The following is a 25,626-nucleotide window of genomic DNA, read 5'->3' as shown; positions in this document are numbered from 1 at the left end:
TTGACCTGAAATCAAAAACTTTATTTATCCTCCTTCTTTCTGTAGTTACTCCATATGTTGTTGTTTTTTTAAATCTACCAGTGTAATTCCTTCTTTCCATTGTTACTCCCAAATCTTAAAACCAATCAGTTCATTTCTCTTTCCCACCAAAATCCAGTCACATTATTCCTGCTAAATATGTATAAAGATTAAACTAAATTTTAATCAGGGATTATAAAACATTAGTTTTATAAGAAGGTCTTATCTGTTACATTTAAATGCAAATAAAAGATGATGTGAAGAGACACTAAGCCTATATGATTATTGTGAGAAAAATCTTTACCACCTGAAAGGTATTAGTCCGGATTTTACGTATGAAAAAGATGATTTGACCTTCAAAATCATAACTAATTTACACACAAAAGCTATTGGAACCCATCATCTCCTTTCCTTTCATTTTATAAGGGCATATCTGCCTCTTTTTTTATCATTATCTCATTAACCCTGGATTTCAAAACTCTCATGAAGGCATGCCAACTGAACCTCTTCTTGAGACACTCCTCATGCCTAAACTCATCTCCCCTGTGTGTACAGCCATGTGTTTTGTCATCAAATTATTTCGACTGAACTGCTTCCCACACACTTTGCAGCTGTAGGGTTTCTCCCCTGTATGGATTCTCATATGTACGTTCAAATTGCCCACATGGCGGAACTCTTTCCCACAGATCCTGCAGCGGTACGGCTTATCCTCGGTGTGAATCCTCATGTGCACGATCACGCTGTTGCCATGTCGAAATTCCTTACCACACACTTCACAGTTGAACAGTTTCTCCCCAGTGTGGATACGAGTGTGTGTGGCCAGGTGAACGCTGCGGCTGAATTCTTTGCCACAGAAACGACAGCAGTAGGATTTGCCGCTTCTCTGTGCGTCTTGGTTTGGTGGAGTCGGGGTGTGTGGTTCACAACTTTTAGTCAACTGTTTTTTCCTTGTGCGGCTCTTTGTGTGGACTTTCACATCTTTACTGGTGCTGTAGTCTGTCAGTGTTTCTAAACTCAACTCAGACCCCATGTTACTGAGAGTTACTGAACAATCTGGCAAAAAAGTGCAACATTCAGTGCTTGGTTGAGGATTTCCCTCCTCTCTGTGGTCAGCAGAGGAACTGAGTTCAGGCTTTCTGTCTTCAATTCCTGTGTCATGACTTTGCAGTTCTGAATAAACGCAAACAGGAGGGAATTTAAAGGTGTTGGCGCCAGTTCCCTCAGTGTCTGGACTGCTCCATGACCCCTGCTGTTCTTGTTTGATTGCTGGAGGTTCTTGGACCAGCAGGTCACAGTCCTCCTGGCCTACAGCGGGGTTGTTGTGGCAGCTCTCAGGACTCCACGCCTGCTGGTAGAGTTCCTGCACCCCTGCACAGACAAAAACCTGAGGTGGGTCTGTTGAGAGGAAAGAGTGAGATATTTGTTTAAATTCAGTTTCCCTTTTACTCATGGATTACAGTTTACCTTAATATCAGCACTTTATTATCCAGTCTAGTATGTATAAAAGAGGGGCTGCAACTAAAGACTATTTTCACTATTGATTAATCTGCCGATTATTTTCCCAATTAATTGTTTATTCTAAAAAATGTTAAAAGCTAGTGAAAATATTGCATTTACAATTTCTTCAGATATTTAATTCACTGTCATATGTGACAAAGAAAAACAGAAAAATGTATATTTGAGAAGCTGGAACCAGAAAATGTTTTGCTTGAAAAATGATTAAAACTCTTATTCGAGGATCAAAATAGTTGCCAGTTCGATTAATTGTTGCAGCTTTACATGAAAGAGAGAAAAGTTATAGTGTTTCAAAAGTGGGAGTCCATTTCTAAGACTCTTTACCTTTTTTTTTTTTAATGAAATCATGTAATTGCAATGTCTCTAGTTGTAGTTAGTCCAGGAACCTTTGTTGCATGTCATCCCTCATCTCTCCCCTCATTTCCTGTCAGCTCTCCTTTGTGTCCAACATAATAAAGCCAAAAATACTCATACTTATTTAAAGATAGTTATAATTCTTAGTTAAAGCTGCATTTAACGATTTTTGTCCACTTGAGGTCACAAAGTAGACTTTCAAACTCCTCACAAGCTGGTGGACGGTTGCTGACTTAAGGGGAAGACTTAAGGAGAGCTTCTAGCCTGGGTGGTCAGATGTAGGGGGGCAGGAGGGCTGGTCTTATCACACTCTTGTCCACACACTGCATGCTGTATTCCTGGATAAATAACTCCCATCACTGCTTGTACCAGAGCCGAGGGACATTCTAGCTGTATCTTCCTCTCTGGCAGCATCAGGTCCTACACACTGGAGGTACACCCAGAGGGGCTCCACTGAAGCAGGAAGGGCACCGTTTACTGGTAGCACTGATCACAGGGCTTTGTGATCATCCATTGCATCACAGGGGTAGCTCTGAGTTAAGTTATTAAGATAATTGAATTGTTTGTGTTAGACTGCTTGTTGGTAAGCATGAACAATGAATAGTTGAGTTATCAAACTTACAAATGAAGCCTGTGTGACAGTAATTTTCTCTCTCCAGTTAAGGTCACGCTTTGACAAATTGTCTACTTGTTGTACTTAACTAAAAGAAGTACAATATCCTTCGTCCTGGCGACTGCACTCTGATGCAGGTCTGTCTCAGTAATGATTTTCTTGATGTACAGGTCTTCAGCTGCTGGTGTCTCTTCATGTCTGCTGGTCTGGCTTTAGTGTAGATAGTGTAGTGGCAGCAAATAAAATTTACACTCAAAGTCATCAACTAGAGCTGCTCACACACTTAGAGGGGAAACTTTCAACACATTAGAGACAATGTACAAAGGTCCTTATTAAGTTGGTTAGTATGTGTTGTTACAAGACCAAACAATATCATCAAAAGCATGAATGAGTGCTGAGTATGGTGACCACAAGATTACAAGTCCACAAGATTTTTTTCCCCGTTTTGTATGAGTACAACATGTTGTTTTTGATTTTAAAAATTAACATTTTTTGGTCATGGACCGATACAAATACCCTCATGATTGTGTTCTATTGATCACCGATTGCGTTATCTATTATCAGTGGTGAACGAAGTACTCAGATCCTTTACTTAAGTAAAAGCAGAAATACTGTCGTTGAAAAATACTCAATTACAAGTAAAAGTCCTGAATTGAAAATGTTACTTAAGTAAAAGTACAGAGGTGTTATCAGCAAAATGTACTTAAAGTATCAAAAGTAAAAGTACTCCTTATGTAGACTGTTATATTATTATAGTATATTCTAATGTTTGTTTCTATCACTAACAAGTACATGTGAGAGCATTTTAATGTTGTAGTTTATTGACATAGAGCCGATTTTAGATACTTTGGATAGATGAATAGTAATAGAACTGCATCATATTATATTATATATGAGTGTACACTTTATATAGCACCTTTCACACAAAATGCTTTAAAAAGAAAACATAAGATCAACAATTTAAACAACAGAATATTAAAATATATTATTTTATGTAAAATCTTCATCTGAAAAGTGACTAATCCTGTCAAATAAATGTAGTGGAGTAGAAAGTACAATATTTCCCTCTGAAATGTAGAGGAATGGAAGTATAAAGTAGCATCAAATGGAAATACTCAAGTAAAGTACAAGTACCTCAAAGTTGGACTTAAGTAGAGTACTTGAGTAAATATACTTAGTTACTCTCCTCCATTGTCCACTATGCTCTGCTATAACTTATTCTGACACGTTTAGCAGGTCAGAAAACCTCAATAATTAACTTGGCCTAGAGCCTGAGGAGTATATACAATATTCTTTAAATCAAACCTTTGCTGTGTAAGTGCACCTCTTCTTTAAGTCCATGATGGTTACTGTCCTGTTTGAAGCGAGCAGTTTCCTCCTCAGCCTCTGTTAACGTCCTCTGCACCGCTGCAAAGATCTCCTCTGCAGCTGCACTCAGCCGCTCACTGATGAACAGTCTCAGCAGCTGCATCTGAGACATTTTTAACAACTATCAACCCTCTTCTACAGCACAATGCCCACCGGTGTCAGTGTGTCAAGCTGAACAGAGTGAAGCATATGCTTCCAGTAACAACTGTCAAAATAAATGTATTATCAAGTAAATTAAACTTTTTTTTCCTTTTTTTTTTTTTTTGCAAAAGAGGCCATTCACAGGTTACAGGATCTCCTCTTGGCAAAGCAGACAACTTAAAATCGGGCTTTAATTGGTCTCCAAGGGGTACCAAGAGCTCCAGCTTCATTGTGTGCCGCTTTATTTGCAGTAATCAAATGTATACATCATCTTAACTATTAAATGAAATGATAGAATCATAAGATTGACCCTCTTATCTAGTCATATCTCTAACATTTGGCCCTTTTTCATGTATAATCATGGTACAACTTCAGAGGTGGGATAACCTGAGCTGAGGTCTACTCAAACAGAATGTCTAGAAACTCCTGTGTAGATATGCAAAGCCTTTAAAAGACTCAAACATACACATAATTAGCACATATATTGGAAGGATCTTAAAGATCCCCTCCAGACATGTTTGAAGACATTAAAGAAATACTGTTTGAGTAATAATTTGTTGAAACTACTTCCTTGAAAATTTCTAAAATTACATCTACTCCTTCTCCCTCATTGGAAAAAATCTAGAATCAACGAGTATGCAAATATTATTAACATCAAAAGTTTAATATGTCTCCTACTTTACTATAGAGTCTATTCTCAGTGTTCAAGTTTCCACATCACACATGTGAGCTGCATGCTGGACCCTGATTGGCTCCAACATAGTTATGATGTCACAACTCATACTTGCAGGCATAGATTTAAGATGAGCACAGAGAAACTTTCCCCTTTCAGCAGATGAATGTGAAAACAGCCTTCTAGTGTCAAACTCTGCTCTTACATCATTCTGCACAGTGACGCTCAAACATTCAACTGAAGGAACAAGAAGAAAAACACATTTCTGGCTGAATAAATAAAGCACAGCACAGGGACTGGAGCTCATCATCTGGTGTCAAGTCAACTAAAATAAGATGTAACTGAAATGACTTCACATCTAAAAAGATTCAATGATGAAAAACCTCAAACTCATGTCCCTTATCAGGCTTTTATTTTGGAGCTCAAAGCTCTACTTCCTGTTTTATTTTTGTTTTGAGGCTATTTTTTTAAAGATCGCCATCTGCTGGACAGGAGCTCTGACCCTCATAAAAGCTTTGCTCCCCTGTTTATTAATGATGCATGTGAAGATTAATACATGACGTAAATCAGTTTAAGTGAGGACAGACTACATTACATTGTCTTCTCTTCTGATGCTCTCGACCTTATTCCTCATTGTCCTTTCTGCAATTTGCATGAAAAGTACACAGAATAGGTACACTGTATGACCACAAGATGGTAGTCTTCTAATACATCAAAAGGAATATTAAACATATACATCTGCAGGCCATTTCTATCCTATCCAAGTGCAGTAATGACACACAAAAATCTCTCCATTATCTCTCTCTCTCACAGTTGGTTGAATAATTAGAATAGATGTTCTTTCAGGGTGAGTGTGGTTAGGCCTGTTTTTCCAGCATGCTCGAAAGTATTTCAGAAGGTTGTGACTGAAATAATCAGGTGATTGTAAAGGATGTAACATAATAACTTAACTCAGTAAGCAATGAAGAACACTAAAGTATTCATTAGTTCAGGTTTGATATTTAATTAATAAACTATCATGAAATCACTTCTGTAAGATAAGACAACAACTAAACCAATACATACAATAAAACATTTGATATGCAGACAAATTTGGTTTCAAAACTAAATACTAGATTTATAATCTACACCATTAATTCACAATATTGCACCCTTACTGACTCCTGTGTTTGTATGTAGGAAAGACAGAAATATAAGGTGTATGTGTGTCATTGTGACAGAAAGGTTAAATGTGCTGAGGGTGTCTTTTCAGTCCATTACATTATTTGAACAGTGTATGAATGTATGTGTGTGTGTGTGTGTGTGTGTGTGTGTGTGTGTGTGTGTGTGTGTGTGTGTGTGTGTGTGTGTGTGTGTGTGTGCAAGGTGCGTTAGAGAGATCGGTGTGTGAGGTTAGTTCTGATTGGTAGTGTTGCGTCGATCCAGTGGTTTGGGTTTTCAATCATGGAGGTCCACACTGCAACCTCCTCTTCTGTGGAGTCCATCCAGCTGACGGCCTCTCCGTAACTCAGACCTGCCGATGAAAAAAAACGCACATTGATGTTTATCTGCAACCCACATTCTGAGAAATGCTGCTTCATCTAATGAGGCCATAGAAACCATACCAACATTTACATGATTGCATGCTCACTGTCTGAGCATACATTGTATTTCCTCATTTTATTCTTGCGTAAGACATAATTATTATCTATAATAAAAGGCTTTGTGTCAGTGTTCATGTTTTGTCAAATCATAGTCACAGCCAAGAGCAACAACAAACCAACCAACCAACCCAGGAACTCATAGAAGTATATGGAACATCTGTCTTCAAAAGAGTACAATTAATCAATTAGTTGATCAACAGAAGTAGTCAGCATCTATTTTAATAATCAATTCATCACTATAGTAATTTTTAAAACAAAGAATCTCCCAAATATTTGATGGTTGCAAGGTTCTCAAATGTGACAATTTGCTGTTTTTTCTTGTTTTACATTATAGCAAACTGAATATCTTTGGGTTTTGGACTGTTGGTTGGACAAAATAAGACATTTGAGGACGTCACCTGGGATTTGTACACATATAATTAAGTTTGAATATCTTTATTGCACATGTTTAAATACAGTTACTGCACATGTCATCATGTTTAATTTCCACTATGTTTGATCATTCTGCATCTTACCATGTAACCTTTAACTGAGACAACTTTAGCTTGACTACATACTGAAGTACTGTCAATGTAACAGAAGAATTCATTGAACGTCTATCTTGGTCTTTGGGAATGTGAGCAGAAAATTTGCTAACTGTTAACTATTTAGAAAGGCCAAGGCTAAAATGGTGCGTCAGAGGGTAACAAGGCTGCCACAGTACTTTAGATGAGAACAAAACCAGATAAGGATGTTTACTGGAAGAAGCAGCCTTGACAAGAGGGAAGATTTCCAAGGTATAAAAGGTGTGAACAGTTTTTCATCTGTGTGAACATTACAAACTAACTTTGTGCTGCTCTGAGCATGAACAAAGTGTGACAATACTGTGAGAGGGTCTTGTTCCTCTTTGTCAGAGTAGAATTGCAAAATTTGCCACGAAAGGTTGTTGTAAATTGTAATGAGCATTTTTCACTATTTTTCATGTCTAACAGACCAAATGATTAATTGATTAATTTAGAAAGTAATGGCAGATTAATCAATAATGAAAAAAAAGTTATTTACAGTGCTAGTCTTCAACAGCAAACCCTCATCGAAGTCATTACTTCACATCACTCTACTGATATCATCTTCCTTCAGGAAACCCACAATGAGACAGAAACTGTTGCTCTGTCAGTGTTTAGATCATCAGCACTACACAGTCCAAACCAAATACACAAATAGCACTGTCAACGCTAACTACTTCACAACAACTAAATTAGCTTAAGTCGTAATTGTTTTTCACATTGCTCACATACTGAAAACATTTTACCTAGTGACACCCACATCACCCCATCTTGCTATTTACAGTATGTGACAGATATCAGCAGCCACAAGTCTGACAAAGGTAACATTGAGACGCTCTGTAGGAGCCCAGAAATGACCTCACTCTGATGACACGACCATCTGAAATGCTTGACATGCCAACAGGACAAAATGCAGTAAAGCAATGGACTGAAATATTGTTACCATACCACTCCAAAACACCACTGTAGATGAAGCAGAGAACAGCTTTTATAGCACCATCAACAAAGCTGACTATAAAACTAAAACGACCGGGCAGTTGACCGCTTTAATGTCTCATATCTTGACGCAGAAGCTGAATTTTACCACCCTAACAGGAAATGCTGGAGCTTCATCCATCATCTTGCAAACCATTTGTCATATCAAGTCTCCAGTCACTTACTAATTTATAGTATAGAAAACTCCCAAAGATCAACATATGAGTGAGGCATTTACAAAAGCAAACTGTCAACAACAGCCCTTCTGAGGTGCAGAAATGGAGAAATCTCTGTACTCTGCATCCCTCTAAAACAAATCATGAGTAGAGAAAAAACTCCCTGTGTAGACCACAAGGACTGCAGCACAGGAGAATAAATACTGTCCCTGATCACCAGTACTGACAGCTTCTTTCAAAACAAAGTAAAGATACAGTAGAAGTGTTTTTTTGAAAATACATTTTTTGGCAATTTTTATGATTGTTAGCTAAAAGTAGCGAGATGCCAGGAAATGAGAGGAGAGAGAGCAGGAGAATGAGATGCAACAAAGCCAGACATGAACTGGGGATGTTGCGCTTTAATCCCTGAGCCACCAGGGCGGCCATCTTCAGTGTTCTGACAATAGGGTTCCCACTTCACTAGGTGTTTAAAGCATAATCCACATCTTGACATAATTAAAAGTACCTAAAAGTCTGTTTTTATACTTTTTTTGCCAACTGTTTCAGCTTCCTGAAAGCTTGTATATGTGCTACTTTAATCCATGTCTTGAGAAAAGTTCAAAAGGAAGTGATGCATTTTCTGTTTATACAAGGAAAAAAACAGTTGCTCATTAGCAAAAACATCAAAAACAAGAATCTGTCACTTTAGGAAAGACTACAAGCTTTTGTTTCCAGCCTGAAACATGATACTAAAGAGTTAGGCTGAGCACGTGTTATTTATTATATGCAAATGCAATGCAATGCACTTTATGCAAACATAAATAAAACTGTCAAAATGTACTTGTCTCACCAGTTCCACAGCTAAGGCGAACCCCTCCTAATACGTGCATCTTTAACCCTTCGCGTTGCCAGACAGTTAGTTCAGCACAGGCCTCTCTCAGGTCGCTGGTGTGGAAGCCATCGTACACCATGGTGTGGTTGTAGGTGGGGCTGATGGAGCGCTTCACCACCCGCGTCTTCTGACCACTCTGCCGACTGGCATCTGGGAGTATGTAGCTTGAGGGGTGTAGAGTGTGATTATGAGCCAAACCAGGACTAATTTGTTCAAGATTGAGATTGTAATTCTGGTAATAGACTAAGATATTATGATCATAAATATGCGTGAAATGGAGAATCATGATAAATCACAAAATTAGACATAATGGACATCTACAGTTTTGCATATTTCTACAAATTAAATTGTTTCCAGGACAGAAAATTGATCAGGAAATATGAGGCAAAGCTGGCACACCTTCTAACAAATGAGTCTATAGTGCCTCCTTTGTTGGATAGGAGACCTTGAGCTTCCCGAAGCCAGATGTGGAGCTCTCCTGTTAGAGGCAGACCACCACCTTACCACATGCAGAAACACACACACACACACACACACACACACACACACACACACACACACACACACACACAGAACATATGAGACTCAAGTGATCGTGGTATTGAGGTAGGACATAATGTGCATCCATGATAAGTGTGCTCTGCTCACCCTCGAATCCCTCTGGGATGAACTTAATAGAGAGTATGACAATCCCACGATTGCTAATTGACTCTGGATTTAAATGAACCTGTAATATGAAGGTGAAGGGGGAGTAGAAAAAAAAGAAAAGATAAAAGAAAAGACACAGGAAGAAAGAGACAGGGGCAGAGAGGCAAAAGTGTGGAAGCAGGAGAAGATTAAGGTTACATAAAACCTTAGTTGAAATTCACAGCATGTCCTCATCTCCCTTCAGCTCTCCCAGACACAAGAGACACTCCTTCCTGTATTCTGTGTCTCTAAAACTGCTGCTACACAGAGACACAGATACTAAACAAACGTAAATGCAGGCATCTGGGAGTATTCAAATACAAATGCAAATTTATATGTCTACTTCAGTGTGTATTTCTTTCCATGCGAGTCAATTCTGTCCCCACCCGTGGCTGCAGGTCCTGCCAGAGTGGCTGTGTGCAGGTCCAGTCCCAGAGGCCCAGAGCCACCTCCACCTCCCCCAGAAACACGTTCCTCCCCAGGGGCTCAGCGTGCCACACAGACAGGTTCAAGGTCCGGCTCCGCAGCTCACCGATACGCACCTTATACTGTAAGATGAGAAGGAGTCAGACAGTTAAAAGAGACTTGTTGAGATATACCATACAAACATTGTTGACTTTAAAGTTGGGAATTTATTAAAAGGGTATCTTCAAGACTGGAGAAATAACTGGAGACTGTGGGTCATGTGGCAGGACACGTGGAGGAGAGCTGAGGTCCACGTGGCAGATGGGGGATTTCTGTGAAGGCTGCCACTTTATGTAATATGTAAATGAGAGAGTTTCTCACTCGGAGCGTCTGATCATAGACTGGGTTTTGTGTCTTCTTCTTCACTGCAGTTTTCTTCTTGCTGTGACTCGACTTATCCGGCAAGAGATAGGTTTTAACGTATCTGTGAAACATGCACAAACACACACACGCAGATTATTTGACTGATTCTATATGTGGTAGTGTTGTCGTGGTATATGTATACACGCATTCTCTAAACACTTACGGGTCCGAGCGGTTCTTGCGTGCTATGGCGATGTCCTCGCAGCGATGCACTTTGACTTGCAGTTCCTCCTTCTGCGTGTCATAGACCAATGAGAACTGGATGCGGCCCCTCACCTCCACCACTCCGAAATCCCCCGAGCTGAATAGACTCATCATGCTTCCACTCAGCTACAACACACACGTAGAACAGAGATCAGCTCCTGCGTCATTGTCCTGAGCTGAGTCATCTTGCGTCGCTGGATGGTCAATTAATCAAATGTGCGTGTGTGCCTGCACGTATGCGTGCGTGCGTGTTTATGTGTGTGTGTGTGTACCGTGTAGCTAGAATGAAGGCTGCTGGCAGAGCTGCTGGTTCTCAGAGATGCTGGCTCTGTCAGGCTGCTGCTCAGAGAGTCAGTGTCCCCGTTGTGACCGTCAAAGTCTTCCTAAAAGCACACACACAATTCTCAGATACAGCATCATATTTAATCACAATTTCATTGATTTAGATATTTAAATAACTGAAATTTGGACTCAGTTTCAGGTAAAAGTCCATGGACAGGAGGTGGAATAGCAGCTATTCAAAGGGAGTGTTTACCAATCGTAAAGTTGTAGTTAATTATGAACGTGGGTGTGTGTTATAATCACCTCAGGTTCCTCTGAGTGGCCATTACTTCTCCTTTCGTACTCTACAGCAGAACAATGAGTTGTTAATAATAATAATGATGATGATGATGAGAGACAGCTGGCGAGGTACAGAGACAGTGAGAGAGAAACTTTCATACCTTTGGATGAGGAGGAACCACTTCTATGCTGCAGACTCTGGAATTGAAGATGATATTTATTGATATTTAGATGATTATTCAGGAAACTTTTTCAAGCATGGAAAAGAGAAACGAGCATGCGCACACAGACCTGTGCGACAGGAATTTTTGTTGCGGGTGTCGGTTTCAAACTTCCTTGACTCCTGAAAGCACAAATTGAAATTGGAAAATGCAGCTACACACAAATGTTACAACTAATGAGGTGATTTTTGCCTGACTAACCCTCCACTCTCCTCATCCTTGCTCTCCTTCAGTCTCCTCTCTGCCTCAGGAGATGTGTTGTTGTTGTGAGAGGTTTCCTTCGTCTCTCCATTGAACAGTCCAGTCAGAGACACATCTGTTACTATGGAAACAACCACAGAGCCATCACTGGGATATCCCTGTTACATAAAGGAAACAACCACACTGGTCAACAATATTGTCACTGCATTAACTGAAAAATAACCTTTGCCCTTTGTCTTCCTGTGGCATATGGTGGCGTGGACGAGGTCGCAGCCAGACGTGCAGCTGCGATGGCGTTTGCTACGCTCCTCGCTGAACCATGCTCCCGTCAGAGAGCGCAGTCGCGTTGCGTCTGTCTCTGTCTGCTCGAGGATCCTGTAACGTTGACACAGGGCCAAGTTAAATAAGCAAACAATCAATCTCCTGTCTGCAAAAGTCAGCTGATGTCAAACAAGAGGGTTTTATAGTTTTTGCTGTCGCTGGTGTCCTGGAACTTACTGACACGCAATGAGTTTAGTGTAAAGAAAACACACACTCTCAAAATTTCACTTGCCTGATATCTATGTACAACAACAACAAGATGTCTCGTACTCTTTTCTCTTTGATAAATCCTCCATCCTGATATTTTAAGTAGAGCTGAAACAATTAATCAGTTAAACAATTAACTGATCTACAGAATTTTTTTGCTAATTGATTAATCATTTAAGTCAATTATCAAATAAAGATGCCAAGCTTCTCAAATGTGAGGATTTGCTGCTTTTCTGTTCTCTATATATCATTATAAATTAAATGTCCTTGACAAAATCTCTCTCTCCTCATTATAATGAAAGTAGTTGCAGATACAATCTAAGACCCAATCTAAAGATCAATCAAAACAAGCACCACAAACAGGATGATTATTAGACTTCATTAACAAAATCAGTGTTTCTATGGGGCTTTCTGACCATGTGCTCAGCTATCAACAGCATTTCTAGCTGTACATACAGTTGGCAGTAATAATTTCATAGTTGATTTAAAACTCAGTGAGAAGAGCAAAATAACTTGCTGATTAGCCAACATGCAACGAATAGCTGTAGTTGTTTGACTTCCCAGAGGTTTCAATCGACCAATGAGATCGCTCCTGCACTCATTAAAACTTAATTTATACGAGGTTTTTTCTATCTTAAACTACAACATACAGATGAGTGATGAATTAAAGGAAAAACCCGCTTAATGAGTGGAGAAATATAACATAACAAATGTCGATGCATCTTTACACGTGTACTACAGGATACAGTTAAGGCATCAACATCCTGCCATGATCTCTGACTTAACTGTGACTGAAAGTCAATACAAATATATTCTGAGTCATCGCCTTTGTCCGATGCTGAAACATTTCTATCCTGAGTGACACAAGGAGTCACTGTGTGATTTGATGAGTATGAATGATGTGAGTCATTTGCTGTTTGCTGTGACCTTTACAGTCACCAGATCTAAACAGTGCTCTCCATCATCAAAACTCCAAATCAGGAAATATCAAATGTTGTTCATTACTCCAGTCGAGTTCAGGGATTTGTAGGATCAATGCCAAGGAGCACTGAAGCCATTCTGCCGGCTTGTAGTGGTCCAACACCTTACTGAGACATTTTATGCTGGTTTTTCCTTTACTTTGCCACCTGTCTGTATGTTAGTGTTAATTACAGAGCAGAACTGTCACCTAAAGTGATAAATAGTCACCTCTGACCTTACACGTCCTTCATCACGTTGACGCAACTCCAAGTCACGCTGTAAGACCTGCAGGATGGCGGACTGCTCCTCTTCTGTCAGGTGGCTCAGGTCAAGAGAGTCAACCCGCTCCCCCTCCATCCCTGAGTGAGAAGTACATAAATATGTGGTGACTGTTAATCACTAATTACACTGTGTCCTGCTGGTAACGCTTAATGTCGTACCAGCGTATAAAATAAACATGCATTATGTTGCTGTTTCATTATGATACATTTTTTTAAAAAGCACTGAAACCTAAATGATGTCTAGTGTACGACTGGTATAGTTTCAGCAGCTTGGAGGTTTAGCTTTTTAAAATTTTGTATCACATGTCAATAGCTGTTAGTAGTTCTCCCACCAAAGAGTAAGTTTTCCCTCTCAGATTATTTTCATTTGAATATTTTTTAGGCCTGAAGAGGTAAAAGTATCCAACTTTTCACATGAAACAAGCACACATTAAATAAATGTTTTGAAAAAATACATTAGTTTGTGTAGCAGAAGTATCTTTTGTCTTCTTTCCTATCCTGTAAATTACCTCGACACCCCTCATATTTATCTTTTGACCCCTTTGGAGAACTTCCCCAGTTTGGGAAACACTGTGCTCAGTACACTTTGAAATCCTGTATCCTCCAGTTGATCTGGTACCTCAGTGGGAGAGGACACATGCTGTGTCAGGTAAGCTATTCCTGTCTGCTTCAATGACTTTCATCCCTTCCTGCTTCAAATCCTCTCTGCTGTAGGGCTGCAACTAAACATCATTTTCATTATCAATGTTCTGTCCAAATAACAGTCTAAAACCTAAAAATATTCATATCATATATGAAAAAGAAAAGCATAAAATCATGTCCCCCTCCACTCAAATATATTTTTCTTCTTGTTCCTACAGTTGGATTTTTGAACTTCACTGTGCAGAATAATTTACGTGCAGAGTTTGACACTAGAAGGTTGTTTTCACTTTCATCTGCTGAAAGTGGAAAGTTTCTCTGTGCTCATTGAAAATCTAGTTTTAAGGGGGTGAGCCTACAAGCAAGATTTGAGACATCACAAATAGCCAATTCTGGTCCAACTTTCAACTTACACAAGTGTGATGTGGAAACTTGAAGTCTCCAGTGCACAAACACTGATAATGGACTTTACAGTGAAGCAGGAGACATCTTGTGTCCAGCTGTTAAACTTCTGAAATGAAAAATGTTTACATATTTATTGATTCTGGAATATTTAACGAGAGTAGATGCAATTTTAATGATTTTAACAAGATCATTTAACTTTTTTTGTGGAAAAAACCATATCAGACACGAATTATTATTCAAAGTAGAGTGTTTCATATATTTTCTGTGGATCGACTCATCATTGCAGCTCTACTCATCTATCAACTGTCTAATAAAACAACAACAATGCAAATAAATGTTCATTTATCACTTGTTCTGTCACTGTGGCGTGTTTTTAAAAAAGAGAAGAAAGCACACACGCGTATGGAACAAACTAACCTGCAGTAATATATTAATTTCTTTGCGTGAGTGTGTGTCCACATCCTTGAGGCTTGTTACCGCTGAATAATTAACGCATGCGCAAAGAGGTTCTACTGTAAAAGTTTGTCAAACAGGATACAGTGCAACCAGACACTGCAACTTTCACAACCTGACACTTAAACCCAACCACAAAATGTAATAGTATGTATGTAATACATGACATAAGATATATTACAGTTCTTTGCGTAATCGTTTTTGTAATGATTTTGGCTGTGATGCGCTCATCTGCAGTTTACTGTACCTTTAACACAAGGTGAGACGATTTTAAAGGTTTAATGTTACATTCATAACATAACTGTTGAAGTAGTCAGGTCATTATTAACTACATGAAGTTTCCCTTTAGGAAATATAGGCCCGTGCGGCACTTTCCTCATCATGAACACCGCGAGAGAGAGGACACCTGTCGCCACTTTTTACCTCCTGGACCAAAGGTTAAACAACCATTCATTTAAAAACACACACAGAGAGAAAAGCATTTAAAGAAAAGTCAAACCAAAACTGTTACCTTACTTGACAGCTTCCGGCAGTTGCATCTGTGAAAAGTTTGGAAAAAAGTAGTCCAGAGTGCGGTGTGTGTGTGTGTGTGTGCGTGTATGTGTGTGTGTCGTGGTCTGTGTGTTGAGTAAACGGTGTGAACACGCCCTGCGAAGTCAGTCCGCACAGAGGCTGCACTCAGCTGTGAGCAGAGCATGAGGCGGAACAAACAGAAAACACAGAGAGGGAGAGTGGCTCTCTCTCTGTGTGTGTGTGTGTGTGTGTGTGTGTGTTGGAGCTTCAGATTGATACGGTGTGTTTGCTTGACTGTGTGATATGACTCACACACACACACACGGATGTTTTACCAAATGGCAGGGTGGAGATGGGATGTAACTTTATTGTCACTGTCCACACCTGCTAAATACACACACTCGGCTACGCGCGCGCGCGCGCGCGCGCGCACACACACACACACACACACACACACACACACACACACACACACACACATACATTATACATATACAAACATTGATCTATGCTTGTTTTAAAGCAGAAGAGAGAATAGCCAGCAGCACATGAGGCCGGCCTCAACTTCGGTGTCGATGATGTGTGGGTGTGTGCTGGACTTCCCTTTCTCTTTGGAAATGTGTTTGTGTGTGAAGGGGGAGGGTGGAAAAAGACCTGTATTCAGTCCTGTCCTTTGTCAACAGACTTGGACGACAGCCATAGTCTACCCAGTTGGGAAACTTTTTTGTGTGGGCCTATTCAAGCCTTTAGGTTCTGGCTCAGACAGCGACTGGTGCATCCAACCAGCCACCCTGCTGCTCCCCTAAAGGCCTCCATCTGCGCTCCATTCTTGCTGCATGCTGGGATCTTTACTGGGTGGTATATAGGGTACTTAAAGATTAATAGGCGATTCTTATCTGCAGATTCCCAGAATGCGTCGCTGGTCGCACCCACATTATTGTCGAATCAGTTCTCTCACTCTACTGGCATGAGCAAATACACAACACATACTGCACAATCTCTTTCTGTGATAAGCTGTACTCCGCATACTCAAGAAAGCAGACACGTGACATTCAGAGTTACAGGTATTTATCAGTAGTTTGCACAGGCTGGCAGGCTTCTACATATTATTTTAATGGCATCACAAAAAAATCCAAACGGCTCAATCATCATAATATTTACCAGCATCCTCTGCATTAGCATGAATAAACAGGATTACTTCTCTTTGAGCTGTTATTAAAGGGTGAAGGTTATATATTTAATATAAATGTGAGCAGTCAAAACTGAAAATATCTTCTGTGAAACTGAATTTATATATATATAAAAAAGATTATATGCTATACTAGTAGTTTTTCATGAAGTTTAAAGGTCCTGAAAGTTGGGTCTGGGGAGCTCCAGGGGGCTCAGCTAAATTATTTCACTCACTACAAGTTAATATATGAAATAATTATATTAGATGCATAAATATTTAAATTTTTTTCAATAAAACACTAGAAAGTTATGCAACTCTGCAATAAAATACACAAGTCATCTTACATGATGGCCAAAATCTGGTGAAATGGAGGTCAAAGGTCTCATTTTGATCTATTTCAGGGTTTTTGAAAAAAGTTCAAATGCTTGTCATGACCTTGTCTGACCTGCTGTCTACATGGGATTGTATCATTCTTTCCCATGACTGCGCTGCACTGTATTTGAAGACATTTCATATCCACACAGCTAGTTGTGTTGTTACTAGGAGGCAAATCACTCAATGGGTAAATTAAGTAAAGATTAGGAGTTCACAAAAATCAATTGCTGAACATGTTAAATAAATCTCTTTGGTGTGAATCTCTTTTGTCAGTAAAACTGTCTCTGATGTGTGTAAAATACCATATGAACACAATGAACACATACACAGACACTCATTAAACGATGCAGTATTCTGAGAAAAATGTCCTCTTATAAACACACCCATCCCCTAGGGGTACACATGGGGAAAAAACCAAAAATGAAAAAAAAAAAGAAAAAAAAAGTCAAATCTTGTCGTCACTACTGGATGAGTCACTGCTCTGCTGTCCTCCACCCTCATCCATTTGCCCTTCATACATCTTGTCTTCATTGTGGCTGCTCTCTGTGTAAAGACAGAGACAAATTTTGGTACGGACAGATGGGGTTTGTGATCAGAATCCAAATACAATCTGGAGGGATGTTGGAGGTGAGTCTCTTTCTATGTGGGGCGCTGTTGATCACACTTACTGCCACCAGATGTTGCTGTTGTACCAACCTCTTAACACAGTGATACCCAGACACGTTTACATGCACACACTTAAACTGATACAGTCACGCTACATTCTCTCTGTTCTCTGACACCTACGTGCACAAACTCACATGGGGTCATAGCTGCTCTGCTCTTTGGATTTGAGGAAGCGCATGGCGAAGAAGCCGCCAGCCTGCAGGCACAGCACAAGTATGATGCCTCCGATGAAGCTTGACATGTCAAACTTGGCCTGGGAGAACTCGGAGGTCGATTTTGGGTTGCTGCCATCACCTGGAGGGAGAGGAGCAGAGTTTCAAGGGTTTACAGTGAAATGGCATATAAGCAGGGCGAGGAGGAGGGGAAAGAAGAGAGGGTTATTTTTTTCTTTACTGTGTGACAGCAGAGAGAAATGCACTGACACCTACATGACTGAGTGGTTTAGGGGAATGTTTTACTCAGCTCTTATGGGAATAATAAATGTCTGACGCAAAAGAGAGGGAAGAGGTTGGGAGGGGGGATGCTGGAGTAGAGCCAATACATTTTACCTGAGTCACCTTCACCTCCTCCTTCAGCAACAGTCTCTACAACTGGAGAAATAAAACATGTATAAGAGATAAGAGATGCTGAAGGTGCAGAGAAATAGTTTGTTATTTATTGTGTGTTGTTATTTGTTGCTACCTGTGCACAGTTCAGACACTCTGGTCCAGCTACAGTTCATGGCGTTGTCTGCCGAGTTGCCCTCGTCATTCATACACATGCCTGTATCATTACCTGAGACAGAAAGAACAAGCATTGTAGTGTGTGTGTGTGTATGTGTGTGTTTGTGTGTTTGTGTGTGTATCATGTCTGTGTTCCTGGCATACTAAATAATTCAGTCATCTTCTACAAACCAGGGAAGCTTATGTTACAGCAGCTGTGATGATTGAATTACTATCAGAGGTCAGGTGTGTGTGTGAGTGAGTGTGTGCGCGTGTCACCATCTGGACAAAGCCTCCAGACGCAGCCTGTCAGGTTGAGCATGGAGTCTCCAACGCACAGGTCACATGACTCGGCTTGAGAACAATCTGTAGGAGGGACACAACTGGCAGTCAATTAGAAGTGTCACTCATACTAGTTGACTGACCGACAAACAATTATCTTCCCACAGAACACGTTGCCAGCTTAATTATTGTAAGACGTCACATTAGTTTGGACAGAATGACGTAAGTAGGCAAAAGAAAGGAGGAAATGCCAAAGAAAATAATCTCATTCACCTCTCACAGTTTGTCAGTTTATAAGAAATGCAGGAGAAGAAGCCATCTTCACAGTAAATAGAAGGAGAGGTATTATCAAGAAAAGCTCTTGAAGGAGATCAAATTAGGTTCTGATGGAGACAAGGAGTCAAGGAAAGGAGACATTAGAGGCTAAGTGTAGGATAACATCCCAACAGCTTACTGTTGGAAAGACATAAACACATTTAAGACATGTGGATCTTACCTGACTGTGAATACACAGAGGGCACCACTGCGACAAGCAGCAGTGTGGCGCAGAGGACCTTCAAAACCAACCGCTGCATCCTGACAGCCACAGAACACCTGCTGCTGACAGCTCTGACTGAGCACCGAACGGCGAGCAGACTTTGTATTAGCACAAAAAGGTTTTAAATTTAAATATTTTCAGGAAGTTCCTTAAAAGTGTATCCAAAAGTCGCAACGAGAGAGAGATATGGTTCCTTGCTAGGACAGAGAAAGAGAGAAAGACAGGAGATGCAGAGACCTGTGTAACATGAGCAACACCCAAACTTGGTTCCCAGGCAACCAGCCGACCCACCTCAGTCCTCCTGAAATACACACCGGTTTGGACGGGCTGACACCTGCTTACTTCAGCAGGCAATGCACACACACACACACACACACACACACACACACACACACACACACACACACACACACACACACACACACACACACACACCTGCATTCACACATACATCTTTACAAACACCATAAACAATAGTGGGACAAAGAGGAATACCAATTACACAGGGTCTTAAATTAACTGAGAAATCATTTTAGTATCTACACTAAAAATAACTTTTGTAGCCTTAAGGTGTATTACCATAAAATATATTTCTGTAACACAAAATTATGTTTTTTTAATGACTTTTCTTTTTTTTCCCTTGTTAAATATTTTCACCTAATCATACCCCTAAAAATCAGTCAAATTAAGCATTTTGAGAAGGAAAAATCACTCTTTAGCCAAACTGATCACAACTCATTTCCTCACTAAGGCCATAAGTCTCTAGTAAACAATAAAATAAAATACAAAGGTTGGCCATCACTGGGAATAAACTAGAACCAGCAGGAACCAATTTCACTGTTTTTCCCGTGAAGGTTCAAGCCACATTGTCCTCCTAAAGACAGATTTTAACCGGAGAAAGATTACTCATTGTAATCAAGGATGTGTCTGATACAGTAGTTATTATGGACAGCTCTTCACACTGTAGACGTAAATGCTTTTAAAATATATAGTGACGTTGGTGTGGGATGAAGAAGTGGTCAGAAATCATGTGACTATGTACAGTAGACAGCCTGTACGTCAATAGTCTATTATCACCTCAAATGTGTCACTGACAGCGATGAAGTACTGCACGCCCAGTCAACTGTCACACCTGTCAAACACAGTTGATTTGCCAGTGATAAACAACTCAGACAAGGTTTTTTAATTCGATGTCCAAATTGAGGTACAAAATCACAGCAATGCTCTTTCACTGGCTGTAAAGAGGTGAGAAGTGAGGTGAAATCTGTCCAAAGTTACATAATCAAAGCTGCATCAGATCAGAAATCAATGACATATTTGAGGCACATTTTTCACATTCACAACTATATTAAGACATAATCTGGACATGTAGTGCAAGAAAAAACTGCAAGTACTGGTTGGATAGAAGTTGTGGAAATAGAGGGGGCTCAGGATGCTCTACTGAGAAAACGGTCCGTAATTCCTAGATGTGTTCCTGTACACAAACATGCAAATGCACCAGCACAAAAAGTACATGCTCTGACCCTCAACGTGTGGCTTTGTAATGCAAATGCACTGAGTCATAGCCCGGGTCTAGCCCTCAAAATCAGCTGCATTGAGTCCAGTATCACGACACACGTTCAAGCTTTATGCAATGAATTCTACCACCTCCTCCTCCTCCTCCTTCACTCACACAGACGTTGCTCATGAACTCCCACATCTCATATGCTCTCTCACACATTGTATAGGTGGATCACACACACACACACACACACACATACACACAAGGGGATATTCTGCAGTCCTGTCGAACACGATCTCCTCCTCCACTGATGCTCCCACTGCTGGCAAAAATGGTTACACCAGCCACAAAACATGGATAATGCTGCAATTTACAGTCTAGGGCGTCAAGACGGCTTATTAGTACAAATACACATATTCTATAAGAGGGCAAAGACATAGAAACCATCACAATGTATAGAACTGTATGTATAGACGAGGAAAATCACCAGGCTATTCCACAAATAATATCACTTACTGATGTTTTAATGACCTCATCGCAGACAAATGGGAAAATGCAGAAAAGAAAGTGGGATTTTGCATAAATTAGGAGATGCCCGCTAATAGAGGCGACATTTTGAAGGTGACAAATGTTGCACTTTAGATTTTCTCTCAGTGACGTAGGAGGAGCTTATCGGCAGGAAGCGTGTCCTAATATGGCTCGGGGAAGGATGAGATGCCCCCAGTTTAGCGCATTGAAATGCGTGACCACGTAGACAGTACAAGCCATCCTGCAGCACCCACGCTCACTATCAAACCGGGGAAGCCACGGATTCCCTACTGCTGGTGTTATTACTGTAGGAGGCAGGGGTCTGCGTTTCTGTGAAAAGATGCTCGAGAGAGAAATCAATGAATTAGATAATAGCCATTTCATCCGTCATTTTGCGCACCACCCACATCAGCACACACATCTTTATGGGCATGACACAGTCTTAAGCTTTCTTAATGATTTTGAGTTAAAGGCACACTTATAACTTTTTCCCCCCGTGCATATACACTATTAAACTCACAGTATCACAGCAATAATATACAAATAATGATCATAATAAATGGAATGGGGGACAATGCCATATTTTTAAGCAGCCATATTTTTAAGTTACAGATTTGTGTTGCTCTGCAGGACATCTCCCCATGAGTCATCGCGCTGCGTTTCAGCACCGTGGACAGCTCCAGCCCAGATGTCTGTCCCCACAGCTCGAGACTTTGGAGATCTGCCCAACATCAAACAATATCCTCTCATTCAAGAAGGCCCCTGGGTCTTATTGAGAAAATGTCTGAGTCTGTGTTGGAAATGGATGGTGGGGGTCATTATTTACAAGAAATGAGAGCAAGAGTGAACCGCAGTGGGAGGGGCCACAGAGATGCCGCATTTTTCTGAATGAAATTACTCCATCCCCTCCCTATACTCTCCCGCATCCGCAACGTCGGCACCTCATTGGTCGAACCTCCCAGCCGCTGACGTCAGGCTGGCTCTCTTGTGGCTGAGTCCGCGCGCAAGAGCATCCATTCAGCCTCCGATAATCGCTCCGAAGAGATTGAAGAAGAGGAGATGCGAGGCGATGCCAAGTGAGCGTTTAACGCAACTTTGATGAAGAGAGGAGCGCGGAGCGGTGAGCTACACTGGGACTGTCCTCCTTATTTAAACTGGCACCGTGCATCACATCACGGACAGGCATCACCGCATCTCCATCATTTGAGCTTAAAAGAGAAGAGATCTGTTCTATTAAAGTCTTGCAAAGGAGTCAAAGGATCGTGCTAATAAGGTAAGATGAATAACTCAATGTATGCATGTATATACTGTGCGGTGCGCGCGTGTCCGTGTGTGTGTGTGCGTGCGTGCGTTGGGGACATCCTCTGTGGTGCAATGAACCTGCAATTGTATTATACAGCAGGGTCCTCCGCACCAGGAGGTGGGATATACCTCCTCCTCAGTCTGAGACAGGAGAGGGAGGAGAACGAGTCCGCCAGTATGAGCTGAACAAAATCTTAAAAGATGATTGATGAATTTCCTTTCAGTGGGCTGAAAGGACATTTTGATATGTACTCAAGAACAAACTGATAACATACCAGGCAGCACAAGTCTCTTAACTAGTCGAATTACTCAGAAAGCCAAAGTGAAGCATAATTAACAGTGGAAGCTTTTTATCTTTCATGATAAGCAGCACTGAGTGGTACATGTAGTCTGTCTGAGGTTTAAAATGTGGTGTTCCTCTTGATGAACATCATGTTTGGACAGCAACGGGAGGGAAACCTCAGACTGCAGCTCGCACAATAAATCTGAAAGTGATTCATTCTTAAACCACACAACATCCCAATAAATTATTTTTAAGATGTTTGGAAAGTGATGAAATATGTGGATGGAGGATAAAGCCAAGAGCAAACAGTGAAGTGCTTAACACTGAGCTTCATTAATGATAGCCTGATAATAATAATAATGATACTACATTTAAAATGATAATGATACAGGGATGTTTTCGTTACTCTATCTATCTGTTACATAGCCTACATATTAATTAAATTTGATTTGCATGAGTTCTGGTAAGATTTAAGACTGTGACGTCACTGACATTTCAGGAGCCAGTATGATTACAGAACAGGTTCATTTCTGAAAAAATGAAAATGAAACAGTCAGAATGTATGGGCAAAAAAATTGATTATCTGACTGGCACAATTTCAAAATGAGTCATTTTTAAAATGCATTTTCCAGCCTGACCACACAGAGTAAATTAACTGTTTGTTATGTAATTGCATTTCCATTTTTTACTGCAAGGTATATGTTTTTCATTAAAGTTCATCTAGGGACAAGATAAACTTGGACTAAATTAGCTCAGGCTGTAAAAACAAAGATCTGTGGCTTATTAGTCAATTCAGTGCTTACATATCTGCCCCAATACTTATTAATTTACTAAATAACTAAATACATTGTTTTAAACACTTTGGAAGAATAAGGAACAATACAGATGACTGAGGCAAGAGAGTGAGGTACATGACAATCACTAATGCCACTCAATGCACTCATAGTGATAATCTATTTTTATATCAACTGCATTAAGATCTAAAGTACGTTATCCCATTAAGTGCTCTTCTGCTCTGCCTGATGCCTGCAGCAGCTCCACAGTCTGAAACCACAGCTTCTGGTCAACAGAGGCTGTTAAATGGACAGATGGGGACGCACTAATGACCCATCAGAGCTAATGTCAACATGTTTTCTTCTTTTTTCTCTCTCTCTTAGGTTGTGTCTGTGTGATCGCTGACCAGCCATGATCCTGAACACCTCTGACCTGGGCTGGGATGAGTCTTCTGGTATGGACCCCTTCTTCCCTCTGGACCAGGTGGATAACTCCTCTCCATATGAAGTCCCGCCCCTCACAGTGTGGGGCGTGGCCCTGTGTGTTTCAGGAACTCTCATCGCCACTGAAAATGCAATAGTTGTCACCACCATCTTGGCCACCCCCTCTCTGCGCGCCCCTGTTTTCCTGCTGCTCGCCAGCCTCGGATTGGCAGATCTCCTGGCAGGCGTGGCTTTGATCTTGCACTTCCTCTTCCTGTTCTGCGTGGAGCCCAGTGATTGGTCGGAATTAGTGACTTCAGGACTGCTAGTGACATCACTGACTGCCTCCCTCTGTAGCCTGATGGGTGTTGCCTTGGACCGATACCTGTCCTTAAGCCATGCCCTCACCTATGGCTCCGGCCAATCCCGTCGCCGCGCCGCTGTCCTCCTGCTGCTGGTCTGGGTGGGTGCATGTGTCATCGGGGCAGGACCAGTAATGGGATGGCACTGTCTAGACAAGCCAAATTCCTGTTCTGTAGCACGACCTCTGACTCGGACATACCTATCACTGCTGTGTGGTGGCTTCCTGGTGATTGTCATGGTGACCTTGCAATTGTATGCCGGGATCTGTCGTGTGGCAAGGCGGCACGCCCACGCCATTGCTACCCAGAGGCACTTCCTTCCCTCTAACCAATCATATGCAAGCAAACACAGCAGTGGGAGGGGCTTCTCTCGGTTGATCCTGGTCCTCAGTGTGTTTGTGGGCTGCTGGATGCCTTTCTCCCTCTGGGGGCTGCTGGGTGATGCATCCAGCCCTCCTCTGTACACCTACGCCACCTTGGTGCCGGCGGCGGGCAGCTCCCTGCTGAACCCCATACTCTACAGTCTGAGAAACAAAGACATTCGCAAGGTTTTGCTCCAAGCCTGCTGCCCCCACAGATGCGCACACAACACACACATACACTACCCTGTTGACGTGTAGACTGCCAAACTTCGCCAATCTATGCCAGACATATCAGTTTGTATGCCAAGATACACACACAGCTGTATTGACTGTCATCCAAATCAAGAACATGAAGTCTCACATACGCCCACACACACATGAGCAGCACTTCCCTGAGAGACGAGGGCCCTTCTACAAATCAGAATGTACTGAACTGTTCTGGCTGGCAGCCATCTTGGAACAGCTCTGCTGTCATCACAAAGACTAAATGTACTGTTTTGTGTATACTTTGTGCCTCATCCTGAGTCAATTGTAGCTCCACTGGATCCCCCAGAATGAAACAATCACAGAGACGCTATATATGTACCCACTCATCAAAAGTGGATTTAATGACGACCGGCACTTTAAGACAAGAGGAAGGAATGGGTTTTTAATTGTAAGCCAATCACAGTGTAATGACATACAGTACCAGTCAAAAGTTTGGACACACTTTCACATTGAAGTGAATGGGAAGGTGCATGCAAGTTTTGACTGGTACTGTATTTGATCCAAAGCCCAATTTTATTTACTTGAATGTCTAGAATACACAATGTTCTCGATCTTTGAGATTCTATTTTGCACTTGAAAGGTACTGACCATATGTTCGTGTTGCACAACCTTTTTGAAATGAATGAATATTTTATACCGATGAATAATAAATATGATTTTTTCTACCAGGCGATGTCAGCACTCTTCTCTTCACTGCTGCTGAGGCTTTTAGTGTCTCTTTC

At 41.0% G+C, this 25,626-nt stretch overlaps 4 protein-coding genes across 7 annotated transcripts; 1 reads left to right on the top strand and 3 right to left on the bottom strand.

Annotated features, from left to right (window-relative positions):
• Positions 1–71: 71 nt before the first annotated feature.
• Positions 72–4,015, bottom strand: LOC121912892 (zinc finger and SCAN domain-containing protein 21-like). The gene is made up of 2 exons (XM_042435423.1): positions 3,806–4,015; positions 72–1,413 (listed from the first exon to the last, which is right to left on the bottom strand). Exons 1-2 carry the CDS (start codon positions 3,978–3,980, stop codon positions 500–502), a joined length of 1,089 nt encoding a protein of 362 aa, XP_042291357.1. The 5' UTR covers positions 3,981–4,015; the 3' UTR covers positions 72–499.
• Positions 4,016–5,093: 1,078 nt separating this feature from the next.
• Positions 5,094–15,568, bottom strand: sytl1 (synaptotagmin-like 1). Of its 4 annotated transcripts, XR_006100381.1 has the most exons (16): positions 15,374–15,568; positions 13,315–13,438; positions 11,815–11,966; positions 11,592–11,712; positions 11,461–11,512; positions 11,331–11,367; positions 11,194–11,234; positions 10,881–10,991; positions 10,568–10,734; positions 10,363–10,465; positions 9,963–10,124; positions 9,538–9,616; positions 9,289–9,388; positions 8,848–9,053; positions 5,997–6,195; positions 5,094–5,966 (listed from the first exon to the last, which is right to left on the bottom strand). XR_006100381.1 is itself a non-coding variant. In XM_042436596.1 (15 exons), the coding sequence occupies exons 2-15, from the start codon at positions 13,434–13,436 to the stop codon at positions 6,053–6,055; spliced, it is 1,596 nt and encodes a 531-aa protein (XP_042292530.1). In that variant the 5' UTR covers positions 13,437–13,438; positions 15,369–15,568; the 3' UTR covers positions 5,095–6,052. The 4 variants fall into 4 exon arrangements, 3 of the variants coding, with proteins under 3 accessions (XP_042292530.1, XP_042292529.1, XP_042292531.1); XM_042436596.1 differs by having other exon boundaries at positions 5,095–6,195; positions 15,369–15,568; XM_042436595.1 differs by having other exon boundaries at positions 5,095–6,195.
• Positions 15,569–16,740: 1,172 nt separating this feature from the next.
• On the bottom strand, positions 16,741–19,259 carry cd164l2 (CD164 sialomucin-like 2). Its single transcript, XM_042436213.1, has 6 exons — positions 19,062–19,259; positions 18,563–18,649; positions 18,264–18,356; positions 18,131–18,172; positions 17,717–17,876; positions 16,741–17,459 (listed from the first exon to the last, which is right to left on the bottom strand). Exons 1-6 carry the CDS (start codon positions 19,138–19,140, stop codon positions 17,444–17,446), a joined length of 477 nt encoding a protein of 158 aa, XP_042292147.1. The 5' UTR covers positions 19,141–19,259; the 3' UTR covers positions 16,741–17,443.
• A 2,902-nt stretch (positions 19,260–22,161) lies between these two features.
• Positions 22,162–25,550, top strand: gpr186 (G protein-coupled receptor 186). Its single transcript, XM_042436586.1, has 2 exons — positions 22,162–22,405; positions 23,875–25,550. Exon 2 carries the CDS (start codon positions 23,903–23,905, stop codon positions 24,893–24,895), a length of 993 nt encoding a protein of 330 aa, XP_042292520.1. The 5' UTR covers positions 22,162–22,405; positions 23,875–23,902; the 3' UTR covers positions 24,896–25,550.
• Positions 25,551–25,626: the final 76 nt, after the last annotated feature.

This window comes from Thunnus maccoyii, chromosome 15 (assembly GCF_910596095.1).
Source record: "Thunnus maccoyii chromosome 15, fThuMac1.1, whole genome shotgun sequence".
NCBI classification, from domain to species: domain Eukaryota; kingdom Metazoa; phylum Chordata; class Actinopteri; order Scombriformes; family Scombridae; genus Thunnus; species Thunnus maccoyii.
Note: the sequence above shows the minus strand (reverse complement) of the source record. Positions and strands in the feature narration are given on the sequence as shown.

Bases quoted from the DNA above. Each gene is read 5' to 3' on its own strand.
- sytl1 (XM_042436595.1), bottom strand. From the start codon at position 15,554: ATGCTCTGCTCACAGCTGAGTGCAGCCTCTGTGCGGACTGACTTCGCA. The intron at 11,967-13,314 runs GTCAGAGGTGAC...TCAACGTTACAG, and splicing joins CGTGATGAAGGACGTGTAAG to GATCCTCGAGCAGACAGAGA. The intron at 9,389-9,537 runs GTGAGCAGAGCA...GCATGTGGTAAG, and splicing joins CATCCCAGAGGGATTCGAGG to GTGGTGGTCTGCCTCTAACA.
- gpr186 (XM_042436586.1), top strand. From the start codon at position 23,903: ATGATCCTGAACACCTCTGACCTGGGCTGGGATGAGTCTTCTGGTATG.
- LOC121912892 (XM_042435423.1), bottom strand. From the start codon at position 3,980: ATGTCTCAGATGCAGCTGCTGAGACTGTTCATCAGTGAGCGGCTGAGT. The intron at 1,414-3,805 runs GTTTGATTTAAA...TCCTCTCAACAG, and splicing joins GGTGCACTTACACAGCAAAG to ACCCACCTCAGGTTTTTGTC.
- cd164l2 (XM_042436213.1), bottom strand. From the start codon at position 19,140: ATGCAGCGGTTGGTTTTGAAGGTCCTCTGCGCCACACTGCTGCTTGTC. The intron at 18,650-19,061 runs GTAAGATCCACA...TCCCTCCTACAG, and splicing joins CTCTGTGTATTCACAGTCAG to ATTGTTCTCAAGCCGAGTCA. The intron at 18,173-18,263 runs GTAGCAACAAAT...TTATTTCTCCAG, and splicing joins AGTGTCTGAACTGTGCACAG to TTGTAGAGACTGTTGCTGAA.